General features: G+C 39.7%; 1 protein-coding gene across 1 annotated transcript; it reads left to right on the top strand.

Moving 5' to 3' along the window:
* The first annotated feature begins 13,280 nt into the window (after positions 1-13,280).
* LOC118716711 (ferritin heavy chain-like) lies at positions 13,281-14,021 on the top strand. The gene has a single exon (XM_036434259.1). It carries the CDS (start codon positions 13,281-13,283, stop codon positions 14,019-14,021), a length of 741 nt encoding a protein of 246 aa, XP_036290152.1.
* Positions 14,022-14,308: the final 287 nt, after the last annotated feature.

The raw sequence follows: 14,308 nt of genomic DNA, 5'->3' as shown, positions 1-14,308 counted from the left end.
TACCACTTAGTATCCTCAATACTTTCTTAACAACTTTCTCCTCAGTACTTGCCATCCTCACCACATCTTACAAAGTTGTGCAGATAGATATCTAACATGCTCAGATAAAATGCCATTTGGATTCTCCTCTTTGGAAAAAAAAACACCCATTATTTTTAAGATGGGGTGGAGCTGACTGATGGGTAGGACTAGGTGGACAGGGAAAGCAGTCAAGAAAAACTCCCAAAATAAATACAAATTCTCATGATGCAGAAATTTCTCCTCCTCAAATCCCACATCCATATTATCCAGGAATTCTTGTTCATTAAATGGTGAAATTCCCTGTGTATGTTCTAGGCAAGATAAAAATATGACATTCATGAAAATTGCTGATTTTTGTGTGTCTTATGCTTAAAGCAATCACATCCTAAGATGTTCCTTGTCTTGAAAGAAAGTTATAAAAATGTGAACTATTAAAATAATCCCTTGGCACACATCTTAATTCTATATCATCCAACTAAAAGAAAATATTTAACTTTACTATTTTTGTATTAAAACTAATAATTTCAGGCTCTCAGTCTCTTGAGTTCTTCTTTCTGAAACACCGTTCCTCCCTGAAATAAGAAATTAAATTCCTAAAAGGAATTTTATCTTAACTTGTGGAAACTCAACTCTCAGATGGTTAAATGGCACTATTCTAGGAGAAACACATCTATTTCCTAGCAAAATTTAAGTCTCTTATCCAGACAGGTTCAAGGTAGCAGTAATATCGCTCTTTCTAATTCACATTCCAGAGAGAAGTCCCAGATGCCACTTAGATAGTTCCATCCAACTTCAAGCTTTTACCTCTCACACATCTCCCTTCTCCTCAACAACAATGAATGCCTACCCAAGTGCCCTCAGTGGACTGTACAGCAATCTGCACTTTAAAAATAGACTCTTCCAAGAAAGAGCCCAGATATTTGTTCAAAACAACCAGTAAATTTTTTTTCACACTAATATTTTACATAGATTGTATCAGCCATTTTTCCTGCTAGTCCCCAAAGATCAGGGATAATAATTTCCAAAAGGCAAGGCATTGTGGTCAAATGTAAAAGAAAAATCTCAGAGGTAAAGTGGAAGGCCTCAGTTTTCGGAGTTATGTATTTTTCCCTCATTCATTCAATAAATATTGAGTGCGTACTATGTGCTAGGCATTATGTCAGGTCCTGAGGATAAAAACATACTCAACATGGTTCCTTTCCTTGAAGTCTACATAGTGTAGCAAGGCAGGCAGACCAGCAAACAAATGCAGTCACACATGTTGGAAGAGGTATTCAGAGAGAGGACTCTGGGAACTATAAAGGTATGATTACATCTATTTGAGGAGAGAATGGGGAAAACTAGAGAAATGGTGCCATTTCTTTTGAGCCCTGAAGAATGACAAGATGTTTATCAGAAGAAAGAGTATTCCTAACAGTGGGAGAAGCATCAGAAAGAGACAGAGTCTAGAATCTGGAACAACTGGCAGCTTACATTCCAGACATTACCTACCCCCAGACATGTTTGGTTTGGCTTACACTTATTTAGTAAATTCCATACAAAATCAGAATCTCCAGATTCTTTTATTAAAAAATAGATCTGGAAAAATTGTTTCCAAATTCTAATATGGAAAAATTGACTAGTGCCCAGTCAAAGCTGTCCCTTTTAGGCAATTCATGTTTTCTTTCATTTTCCTCTTTACTCATTTCCTACTGGCCTGACTCCTTAGACAACTGAGTACATGGTGAGCAATGATGGAAGATTAAGTAGAGAAAAGTCAAAAGTAGGCTGATTATAAAGACTCTGAAATGTCTGATATTTTTAGCTCAGTATTTTGATAACCATGACCTCACAGAACTGGCCATCACAAACAGGATCAAATCTTTTTTAAAACGTTGGGTCTAACTGCCACTCTTCCAAATTGTTGTGTGTAGGGGGAGAGATGTACAAGGGAGAGGATACTTGTTGTTTATAATCACAACTACCTGTTCATGAAGACAGTTTCTATTAAATAAGAAATCCTCAGCTCTGTTGAGACTTAACTTACAAATTCTGGAGAAGAATTCTGAGTTTCCAAGACTCCTCAAGAGGAAGGAGTACATCAGGTAAGAAGGGAGACAACACCAAGAAGGAAGACAATATCATGAAACTTGGGTACTGATGGGCCAAAGGATAAACAAATCTCAGTCCCACAATGTTCCAAAGGAGTTTAAGAACAGGGGTGACAAAGGTATGGCTTTAGGTTGCTTGCTGCTCAGTGAACAACATGGTACCCCACCCCACAGTGACACCTGATTTTCAGTAAATTCAACCTCAATATGGTTTGTGTGACCTTGAGGATTTAAATACCCAGAAACTTACAGAAATCTTTAGGAGAGATTTAGACTTTCATAGGGCATGTGTGCTTAAACTAGATCTCACAGGACAGGAAAACCCTGGCTAGCATTATATTTACACTAGACTTTAATCACTGACAAAATAATATTTCAAAAAAAAAATTTTATTAAATTATTTCATGGCTAATCTTAGTATTTGATAGTAGTGTATTTTTTCCCCTATAAGGAGCAACATGACTCCCAAGAGCTCTGGCATGTGAATGCATTTGATGAGCACAAAGCTGGGCAAGACTTCCTGAGACGTTCTAGTTCTCTACTTGGGAAGTGGTCCATGGAACTTAACCTGGGAGAAACCAGAAGGTATTTTCTCCAAGTCCCCACCTGCCGTTTGAGATTAGAATGTCCTTATAGGCAAAGACCCCAGCAAGGCCTATGCCAGCTTACCTGATTGCCCTTTGTTAATGAACACAACTGGACCTTCATTGGATTTGAATTGCAAAGTCTCACCAGCTGGTGAAACAGCTTTGGTCTATAATTCACCTCCCGGTTCATGGTCCTTGTGGCTGATAGATGCAAATCCCCAAGCTTCCCATTTCAAATGGTGCCTATAGGAAAGCTTGGGTCTCACAGTAAATCATCAACTCATAATTCTGCCTTCAGCTGGAATGAAATGTGTCCCTTGGATTGCCCAGTCTGGAGACTCTTGCCAAGACAACAAAGGCCTGCCAGGTGGTTGAGGCTCAGCAAGCATCTGCTCGGCTTCGTGTTAGACCCAAATGACCACTGGGATGCATGTATTCCAAGTGTTGTCAAAATCAGCAGCAAAAAAAAAAAAAAACCCAACATCTGCCTTTAAAAGGAAGCTGTATGTTGTAATTCACTTCTAAAACTATAATCCCCATAACATCCACTATGTCTCTGGGCACAGGATCTCATATCCCTTTTGAAAGGGCATAGATAATTGCAAAAGCAAGTAGGAGATGAAGATGGCCAAGTAAGGTGTCAAATCAAATTAACATATGCTGATCGGCACCCGCTCTAATAATAGTGACTAGCCATTGTAGAGTTCTTTACATCCAACAATGTCTTTCATATAGATTCTTCATTTCAGCATCACAACAGCCCACTATAGGAAAAATAGGTATTAGAGAAATCACCAATATTTGCAAGTGGTATTTTCAAAATTCAACTATAGATATAATTCTCCACCATAAAATTAAGTAAAGTATAACTGAGAAATTGAAGGAATTCCTTCTGATCTTAAGAGATTTAAGACTAAGGTGATTCCTAAAGCTATTAAAATAAATTTTACCACTAGTTCAGAGAGGAGACAAAATGGCGGAAGAATAGAGGGGCAGATTCTGAGCCCTGTCCCAAAGCAGAAAGAGAAAGCAGCTGACGGTCTTGTGCTGTGAGTGTTTATCAGCAAGCTGGGAGACAGCGAACACCAGAAGAAACTGCTGGGGGGCCGCTGACAGGGGTACCCCTCACAGAGAAGCACCCACGAGGGGCTATGTCCCTTCCTGGAGCTACCTACCGGCTTGGACGGGGAAACTTCGCCATCTTGAGAAGAAGATTGGATCGTGTCAGAGGCCTGAATATCCACAGCCGCAGTGATCACCAAGCAGCTGCGATCCTCAGAACGCTGATCCCAGGCAGCGCGAACACTTGGGCTCACAGGAGTGCCCCACCGCCCGGCGAAAAGGTCAGATTTTGCAGCAAGAGGGTGAGTGAGCGTTCGTGGTGAAGACAAAGACCCGTGCGCACAGGGCACGCGGAATCTGGAGACCAGGGGCAGTGATTACAAGTAGAAGCCCCGGCTGTTGGGCGGGTGTCACCCGTGAAAGTGGACGGGGCTCCTAACAGAGGAGATATCTAAAGAGCAACACATTTGGATCTGGCTCAGAGGGATATCGGAGAGTTGTGGGAGACTGCAGTTGGCTCGGACTTGCCCCCTCCCCCCCTCCATAGATCCTGTCCCAGAGAGAGGGGGGAAAAAAGCTGGAGAGGCTTTAGAGCGTGGGAAGTCAACCTAGAAACACTGCCACCCAGAGACAAATTCACAAATTGACTCTAGTGTAATAAAAACAAAGCAAAAGCTGCTTAAAAATTAGGACTGGATCAATAGAGGAAGCAAATGACCTTCATTACTGCAAATTTTATTTAAATTTTTAAAATTTTATTATTTTTTTAATTTTTTAATTTTTGTTTTTTATTTTTGTTTTCATTATTTGCAACGTTTACTCAAGAAACTATTTTTTTCTTCTTTTTCCTCACTTGATTTTATCTTTAAAATTATTACATTGTATACATAATCGACATTATTATTACTACTATTTTACCTTTTTATCTTATTTTCTTTTGTTTATTTTTATTATTTTTATTTTATCTTACTTTTTTTTTATTTCAGGATCACTGTTCTACAGTCTTTATCTATCTTTCCTTCTCCAACGCTTTATTCTATCTCAACCCTATATTTATGCCTTCACTCTCTTTCCAACCTTTTCCTTTGGTACCCTGCTTATCTTAACCCTTTCCTGCTCTAGATTTTCCCCATTCTTTCTGTCTAACCCCTCCTAAAATTTCACCCTACTTGTATATATCTAATTTCCAACCCCCTGCTCCAAGCCCATTCACACCTCCCTCGTCGCTGTCCTAAAAACAAAACCACTTTATTGGTGGTTATTAATATCGCAAACACATTTCTATTCAGTGCCTTGTGTGTTGTACCTTGTTGTGTTGTATTTTGTGCCTTTAAATCAAAGCAAGAGAGAGAACTACACAACCAGACATTCTAAAAAGAGAGCTCATGGGGAGACAAAAAAACAGCCCGCATATGAAAGAAAAGCAGGCTTCACCAGAAAAGGAAGTAAATGAGATAGAGGCAAGCAACCTACCAGAACAAGAATTCAGAGTAATGATCATAAGATGGCTAAAAAGAATGGAAGATAAATTTGACAATATGAGTAAGAACCAAGAGGAAATGAAGAAGAACCAAGAAGAAATGAAAAATGACATCGCTACTGTAAAGAACTCAATAGGAAGCATCAAGAGTAGACTAGAAGAAGCAGAGGACCGCATCAGCGAGCTAGAAGACAAGATGGAAAAAAATACCCAATTAGAACAGATTCTGGAAAAAAAAATTAAAAAGCAGGAGGAAAGTCTAAGGGAACTTTGGGACAATACAAAACAAAACAATATTAGAATAATAGGGGTTCCAGAAGGAAAGGGAACTGAGGAAGACATGGAAAACATATTTCAAGAAATAATGACAGAAAACTTTCCTGAGATAGAGAAGAAAAAACCCACACAAATCCAACATGCTCGCAGAGTTCCAAGCAAAATGAGCCCCAGAAAACCGACCCCTAGGCACATTATATTATAATTAAGCTGGCAAACACCAACTACAAAAAAAGAATTTTAAAAGCAGCCAGAGAGAGACAGAAAATTACATATAAAGGAACCCCCATCAGACTAGCAACTGATTTCTCCACAAAAACTTATCAGGCCAGAAGGGAATGGGATGAAATATACAAAGTCATGCAAAGGAAGGGTCTGAATACTGTACCCAGCAAGGCTATCAATCAAAATTGAAGGAGAAATCAGGAGCTTCATACAAAAAACAGACTAAGGGAATTTATCTCCACCAAACCAGCAATGCAAGAAATGCTAAATGGTCTACTGTAAAATTAAAGAAATAGAAAGCAAAGAAGGAACACAGGGGTATAGAATAAAAATAGTGTCAAATAAGTACCTATCAATAATAACTTTAAATGTAAATGGACTAAATGCTCCAATCAAAAGACATAGGGTAACAGATTGGATAAGAAAACAAGACCCATATATCTGTTGTCTACAAGAAACCCACTTCAGAAAAAAAAGATGCACACAGACTGAGGGTGAAGGAATGGAGAAAAGTTTTCCAGGCGAATGGAAATGAAAAAAAAAGCTGGGATAGCAATACTTATATCTGACAAATTAGATCTCAGAGTGAAGGACATAACAAGAGATAATGAAGGCCACTTCATAATACCAAAGGGAGCAATCCAACAAGAAGAAATAACCCTGGTAAATATATATGCACCCAATATGGGAGCACCCAAATACATTTAAAAAAAAAAAAACTGCTGGAGGACATTAAGGGAGAGATTAATAGCAATACAATCATAGTAGGAGATTTTAATGCCCCACTGTCACCCTTTGACAAATCATCTAAACAAAAAATCAGCAAAGAAATATCAATCCTAAATGACTCGCTAGACCAGATGAAATTAATTGACATCTTCAGAACATTTCACCCCAAAGCCTCAGAATATACATTCTTCTCAAGCACACATGGGACATTCTCAAAGATAGACCACATTTTGGAACATAGGCAAAGTCTCTTCAAATTCAAGAAGATAGAAATCATATCAAGCATCTTCTCAGATCATAGTGGCATAAAACTGGAAATTAACTACAATAAAAATAATCCAAAGAAATCAAACACATGGAGATTAAACAGCATGCTATTAAACAAGGACTGGGTTACCAGAGAAATCAAGGAAGAAATTAAAAACATCCTGGAAACAAATGACAATGAAAACACAATTATCCAAAATCTATGGGACACAGCAAAAGCTGTTTTGAAAGGGAAGTTCATATCCCTACAAGCCTATTGCAAAAAAACAAGAAAAAAATGGTAACAAATTATCTAACTCTACAACTCAAAGAGTTAGAAAAAGAGCAACAAGAAAAGCCCAGTGTAAGCAGAAGAAAGGAAATAACAAAAATCAGAGCAGAGATAAACACATAGAGACCAAAGAAACAATACATAAGATCAACAAAACCAAGAGCTGGTTCTTTGAAAGGATAAACAAGATAGATGAACCTCTAGCCAGGCTAACCAAGAAACAAACAGAGAGGACTCAAATAAACAAAATCAGAAACAAAAGAGGTGAAATAACAACAGACCCCGCCGAAATACAAAGGATTGTTACAAAATACTATGAACAACTCTATTCCAACAAACTGAACAACCTGGGGGAAATGGACATATTCCTAGAAAAATACAACCTTCCAAAACTCAATCAGGAAGAATCTAAAAATCTCAATAGAGCAGTGACTTGGGAAGAAATTGAAACAGTCATCAAAAAGCTTCCAGCAAACAAAAGCCCAGGGCCAGATGGCTTCACAGGAGAGTTTTACCAAACATTCAAGGAAGAACTAAAACCTATCCTCCTCAGACTATCCCATAAAATTCAAAAGGAAGGAACACTTCCAAACTCCTTCTATAAAGCCAGCATCACCCTAATACCAAAACCAGATAAAGACAACTCAATGAAAGAGAATTACAGGCCAGTATCCCTCATGAACATAGATGCCAAAATCTCAACAAAATTCTAGCAAATCGACTCCAGAAGAACATCACAAAGATCATACACCAGGACCAAGTAGGATTTATACCAGGAATGCAAGGATGGTACAAAATCCGCAAATCAATACATGTGATACATCACATAAACAAATTGAAAGATAAAAATCATATAGTCATATCAATTGATGCAGAAAAAGCATTTGATAAAATCCAACACCCTTTCCTGATAAAAACTCTTAACAAGGTGGGAGTACAAGGATCATACCTCAACATAATAAAAGCTATATATGATAAACCCACAGCCAACATCATACTCAACGGGCAAAAACTAAAACCATTCCCTCTAAGAACAGGAACAAGATAGGGATGCCCACTATCGCCACTCCTCTTTGACATAGTACTGGAAGTACTAGCCATCGCAATTAGACAAGAAGAGGAAATAAAAGGCATCCAAATTGGAAAAGAAGAAGTAAAGTTATCCTTATTTGCAGATGACATGATATTGTACATAAAAAACCCAAAAGACTCCATTAAAAAACTAATTGACTTAATAAATAAATTTGGCAATGTAGCAGGACACAAAATTAAACGCCAAGAAATCTATGGCATTTCTATACACCAACAGCGAACTTATAGAAACAGAGACTAAAAAAACAATTCCATTTACCATCACACCAAAAAAATTAAGATACCTAGGAATAAATTTAACTAAGGAAGTAAAGGACCTATATGAGGAAAACTACACGACACTGAAAAAAGAGATTGAGGAAGATGTAAACAGATGGAAGAACATACCATGTTCATGGATTGGTAGAATCAATATCAACAAAATGTCCATACTTCCTAAAGCAATCTATAGGTTCAATGCACTCCCCATTAAAATACCAACGGCATATTTCACTGACCTAGAAAGAACTCTCCAAAAGTTCATTTGGAACAACAAAAGACCCCGAATAGCCACAGCAATCCCGAGAAAGAAGAGTAAAGTAGGAGGGATCTCAATACCAGACTTCAAACTGTATTACAAAGCCACTGTTCTCAAAACTGCCTGGTACTGGCATAAGAACAGACATATAGATCAATGGAATAGAATCGAGAACCCAGATATCAACCCAAATCACTATGCTCAATTAATATTTGACAAAGGAGGCATGAATATACAATGGAGTCAAGACAGTTTCTTCAATAAATGGTGTTGGGAAAATTGGACAGATACATGCAAAAGAATAAAACTAGATCACCAACTTACACCATACACAAAAATAAACTCAAAATGGATACAGGACTTTAACATAAGATGGGAAACCATAAAAATACTAGAGGCATCCACAGGCAGCAAAATCTCAGACATATGCCAAAAGAACTTCACTGATACTGCCCCTAGGGCAATGGAAGCTAAAGAGAAAATAAACAAATGGGACTACATCAAAATAAAAAGCTTTTTTACAGCAAAAGAAACCATCAACAAAACAACAAGAAAGCCCATTGTATGGGAGAACATATTTGCAAATGTTATCACTGATAAAGGTTTAATCTCCAACATCTACAGACAGCTTATACAACTAAATAAAAGGAAGATGAATGATCCAATTAAAAAATGGGCAATGGACCTAAATAGAATATTTTCAAAAGAAGACAGAAGGAAGGCTAAGAGGCACATGAAAACATGCTCAAAGTCACTAATTATCCAAGAGATGCAAATCAAAACAACAATGCGGTACCATCTCACACCTGTCAGAATAGCCAATATCAACAAATCAACAAATGACAAGTGTTGGCAAGGTTGAGGAGAAAAAGGAACCCTTGTGCTCTGCTGGTGGGAATGCAGACTGGTGCAACCATTGTGGAGAACAGTATGGAGTTTCCTCAAAAAACTGAAAATGGAACTCCCATTTGACAGAGTAATCCCACTTTTAGGAATATATCCCAAGAAACTAGAAACACCAATCAGAAAGGATATATGCACCCCTATGTTCATAGTAGCACAATCTACAATAGCTAGAATCTGAAAACAGCCTAGGTGCCCATCAGCAGATGATTGGATCAAAAAACTATGGTACATCTACACAATGGAATACTATGCTGCCATAAAAAAGAAGGAATTCTCATCATTTGCAACAACCTGGATGGAATTGGAGAACATCATGCTGAGTGAAATAAGCCAGTCAATGAAAGAGAAATACCACATGACCTCAGTCATTTATGGATATTAAAGAACATTATAAACTGATGAACCAAAAGTCAGATATAAAGACAGTAAAGCAACAAGCAGACTGTCAAATTACAGTGGGGAGGGTAGGGAGATCTGGGGGAGATAAGAGATCAACCAAAGAACTTGTATACATGCATACACTTATATACATGTATATAAGTACAACCAATGGACACAAAACTCTGGGGAGGGAGAGTATGTATGGGGGGGGCAATGTCAAAATATGTACACAGATAATAATTTAATAAAAAAATATTTTAAAAAAATAAATAAAATAAATAAATTTTACCACTAAAATAAATTATATGTCAAATTACATTATTACTGTATTAATATTTCCCTTTTTAAAAAATATTTGTTTTTATTGATTTGAGAGAGAGAGAGAGAGAAAGGGAGAGAAACATTGATGTGAAAGTGCAACATTGATCAGCTACCTCCTGTAAGTCATCTACTGGGAATTGGGCCCCTGCAACCATGGGCATGTGCCCTGACTGGGAATCGAGACAGCAGCCTCTTGGTGCATGAGACAACACTCAACCAACTGAACCACACTAGCCAGGGCAATATTACCCCCCTTTTTTTTTACATGTGTCAGCAGTGCCAAAACAATGTTTCTTAAAAGTATACACTAAATGTCACACCTAATAAGTTTCAAATAAATGTTATTTATACTTGAATAAATTAAAGAGAAACATTTACAGCTTTAGCTATCAAAAAAGACATTTATAATAAACCTCTAATATCTGAATAGAAGAAAACTATGTATATCTGATAAAAAGATTTAGATAATGAGTATAAATATTAGGGGGAAAGAAACAAGATCATCTTTATATTTTAAATAACATAATTGCATGTCTAGAAAATCCAAAATCTACTTTTCAAAAATCCATCTAAATTAAAAAGATAATTTAATTAGTAAGCTGCATGGATAATAAGTATGCAAAAATCTACATTTTAAAATACTATCTTAGTAAAAAATAAAATGGGGAAAAAAATCTCATTCATTACAGTAATCTAAATATATAAAAAGGCAGTGACTGTGATGACCAAAACAACCAGTCCATTGAACAGCAGGCTGTGTGGAGTGACCAGGTGGCAGCGGGAGCAGTGAGGGGTGACCAGTCTGGCAGGGGGACAGTTGGGGGTGACCAGGCCATTGAGAGGGGACTTTTGGGGGTGACCAGGTTGTCAGGGGAGCAGTGAGGAGTGACCAGGCCAGCAGGGGCGGGGGGTCAGGTGGGGGCAATCAGGCCGGCAGGCAGGGGGGGACAGTTGAGGGTGATCAGGTCGGCAGGGGGAGCATTAAAGGGTCACCAGATCAGTGGGGAGACAGTTAGGGGTGACCAGGCCATTGGGGGAGCCATTGAGGGTGACCAGGCTGTCAGGGGAGCAGTGAGGGGTGACGAGGCCAGCACAAGGGGCAGTTAGGGATGACCAGGCCAGCGGGGGAGGGGAGAAGGTTAGAGGCAATCAGGTGGCAGGCAGAGGCCAGTTAGGAGTGATCAGGCTGGTGCGGGGGAGGGGACAGTTAGGGGAGATCAGGCTGGCAAGGGGGGCAGTTAGGGGCAATCAGGCTGACAGACAGGTGAGTGGTTAGGAGCCAGTGGTCCAGCATTGTGAGAGGGATGTGCAATTGCCCGTTTAGGCCCAATCCCAACAGTTGGACATTCCCTGAGGGGTCCAGATTGGAGAGGGTGCAGGCTGGGTTGAGGGGACCCCCCCTCCAATTCATGAATTTTATGTACCAGGACTCTAGTCTATATATAAAAAGCCAATGTCCATGACAACCAGGATGACCAAACAACCAATCACCATGAGGTGCATTGAGCACCTCTCAATCCCTCCCCCACAGCCCACAGGCTCATATCACAGCAAGGCAGGCATCAGGCAGGCAAGGCAGCGAGCATGATGGGTGAGTGGGCGGGGCTGTGAGCAGCGTCAGGCTACCACGCAAAATTTCACCTGCTGGGACTCTAATAAGTATTACAAAACTCCAGTGAACAAATTTAACAATAAAAATCAGAATCCATATGTGAAAAATCATAAATTCTTACTAATAAGCAACAAAAATAAAAAGATTCAATGCATTGAATTGCTGGAGGGAAAAGGAGAAAAAGAAACAGTAGAAAACATAGTAAAATTATTCAAAAATAAGTTTATGCCTACTGATAATTTATAACAGATGTGTAAAGATAGAGGCACAGGTCAGGTTTGAAACAAATTTAAATATACTGTTTTTTAAAAGAGCCTTAAAATAAATTGATGGTTAAAACTAAAAAAGTGAAAAGAGCTGCTCTAGATAAATGCTAACAAAAATATTTCTTTTTTAGTATGTAGAAATAGTAATCAGACAAAATGAAATTCAAGAAAATTATAGTATGGACTATTTAGTATTTGGTTTGTTTTTGTTTTTCATTTTTTTCATTATAAACCCACTTGGAAGATTTCATAATCATCTACTTTTATGTACCTAACAATGTAGCTTTGAAATATAAAGCAAAATCAGAGTTCCAAGGAGAAACTAAAAAAGCCACCGTGGACAAAAATCACACAGAGCTCAGATCCCTGAAGATCAAACAGTTGTTGTTTTGTTTTTTGGTTTTTTTCCTCAAGAAAATTTAGGGAAGATTTTAATAACACAGTTAACAAGTTTGATCTCAAGAGATAAATATTTAACTCTGTACCCAATAAACAAAGAATGCACATTATTTCCAAACACATGGAACATTCATAAAAATTGACTCTGTATTGAATTACAAAGAAACTCTCAATAAAATCCAAAAGAAGTCCCTTGCCACAATGGAAAATTTAGAAATAGAGCAACAAAATAAAGATCCCCAAGCATCATGAAAATAAATAAATAAATAAATAAATAAATAAATAAATAAATAGATAGATAGATTAAAGCACCTAGAAAATTTTAAATAAAGTAATTCCTGGATTAAAGAGGAAGTCAAAACTTAAACTGCAAATGACTTAGAAACAAAAATAATGTGAACAACTTAATACCAACACTTAGGGGATGAAAGCAAGTGGACCTCTGTGGAATATATGTTTTAGAAAATAAAGACTCAACATTCAGCTCAAGAAATTAAAATAAGATCAACAAAAATAAAATGGCGACTGCCCTCTCCAAGGGATTCTCCCTCCAACTTCCCCCTTCCCCCCCCCCCCCACCAATCACGAGTAAAGGTCATCTCTTCCTCTTCCGGGGTCAACCCTTTCTTTTCCGGTGCCACCGCAGAGCCAACCGTCACTGCCCTCAGCCTAACACCGGCGAAGCCCTGTTTCTGGCCATACTGGTAGGGTTCCCTCAGAGACATTTTGAGGCCCCCACCGCTGCTGACTCAGCTTCCGGCTGCCCTCCTCTACCGCCATGGGAATGATCCGTCCCCGGAGGAGCCAGCGCCTTCGCCCGCGCCGCTGCCCGCCCTGCAGCCCGCCGCTCAGCCCTCGCCACGAGGCCCTGATGACCTACTTGGCGGGAGGGCCGCCCCCGGAAAACCTGCTGCCGATGCTGGCGGCCACTGCCCCCGCGCCTCCACCCATGCTTCTTACGTCTCCCATGGTGGTGCCGAGGCCCATCTCCCAGGTGCGCCAGAATTACCACAACAACTGCGAGGCCTCCATCAACCACCAGATCCACCTGGAGCTGCACGCCTCCTACGTGTACCTGTCCATCGCCTTCTACTTCGACCGCCAGGACCAGGCCCTGCAGCGCTTCGCCGCCTTCTTCCTGTGGCAGTCCAGGGAGGAGTGGAAGCACGCCCAGACGCTGATGGAGCTGCAGAACCGGCGAGGGGGCCGCATCCGCCTGCGAGATATCAGGGGGCCTGACCACAGCCAGTGGGAGAGCGGCCTGAAGGCCATGAAGAGCGCCTTGCAGATGGCGAGGATGGTCAACCAGAGCCTGCGCAACCTGCACCAGCTGGCCACCAGCAAGCACGACGCCCACCTGCGCGGTTTCCTGGCACGTCACTTCCTGCGCCAGGACGTGCAGTTCATCTACAACCTGGGAGCCAGCGTCAGCGAGCTGCGCAAGCTGGGAGCCCCGACCTCCAGCCTGGAAGAGTACCTCTTCGACAAGCTCGCTTTGGGTGCCGGCAAGAAGAGCTGAGCCTGGACTGCCTTCCTGAGAACTATGGGTGATGTCCCCTTGTCACCGTGCCCAGCATACGTGTTGTCATATTGCCCTTGCAAAACGTTAAGTTTTCATGTTCAAGTGTTACCGTTTCTTCAAATACAGTTATTGGTTCTTAAATTTAAAAAAATAAATAAAATTGAAAGAAAAAAATGTAGATAAAAGCGCAATTAGTCAAAATTAAGGAGAGTTGATCAATAAGCAAAAAGCTGCCTTTTAAAAACCAACTATAAAGTGAGCAAACTTCTGACAGGTTGGATTCT

This window comes from Pipistrellus kuhlii, unplaced genomic scaffold (genome assembly GCF_014108245.1).
Source record: "Pipistrellus kuhlii isolate mPipKuh1 unplaced genomic scaffold, mPipKuh1.p scaffold_m20_p_12, whole genome shotgun sequence".
Classification (NCBI taxonomy): domain Eukaryota; kingdom Metazoa; phylum Chordata; class Mammalia; order Chiroptera; family Vespertilionidae; genus Pipistrellus; species Pipistrellus kuhlii.
The sequence above is the reverse complement of the archived record's forward strand: the minus strand, read 5'-3'. Positions and strand labels throughout refer to the sequence as shown.

What these genes read in the sequence shown, in the direction of transcription:
- LOC118716711 (XM_036434259.1), top strand. Translation starts at nt 13,281, where the DNA reads ATGGGAATGATCCGTCCCCGGAGGAGCCAGCGCCTTCGCCCGCGCCGC.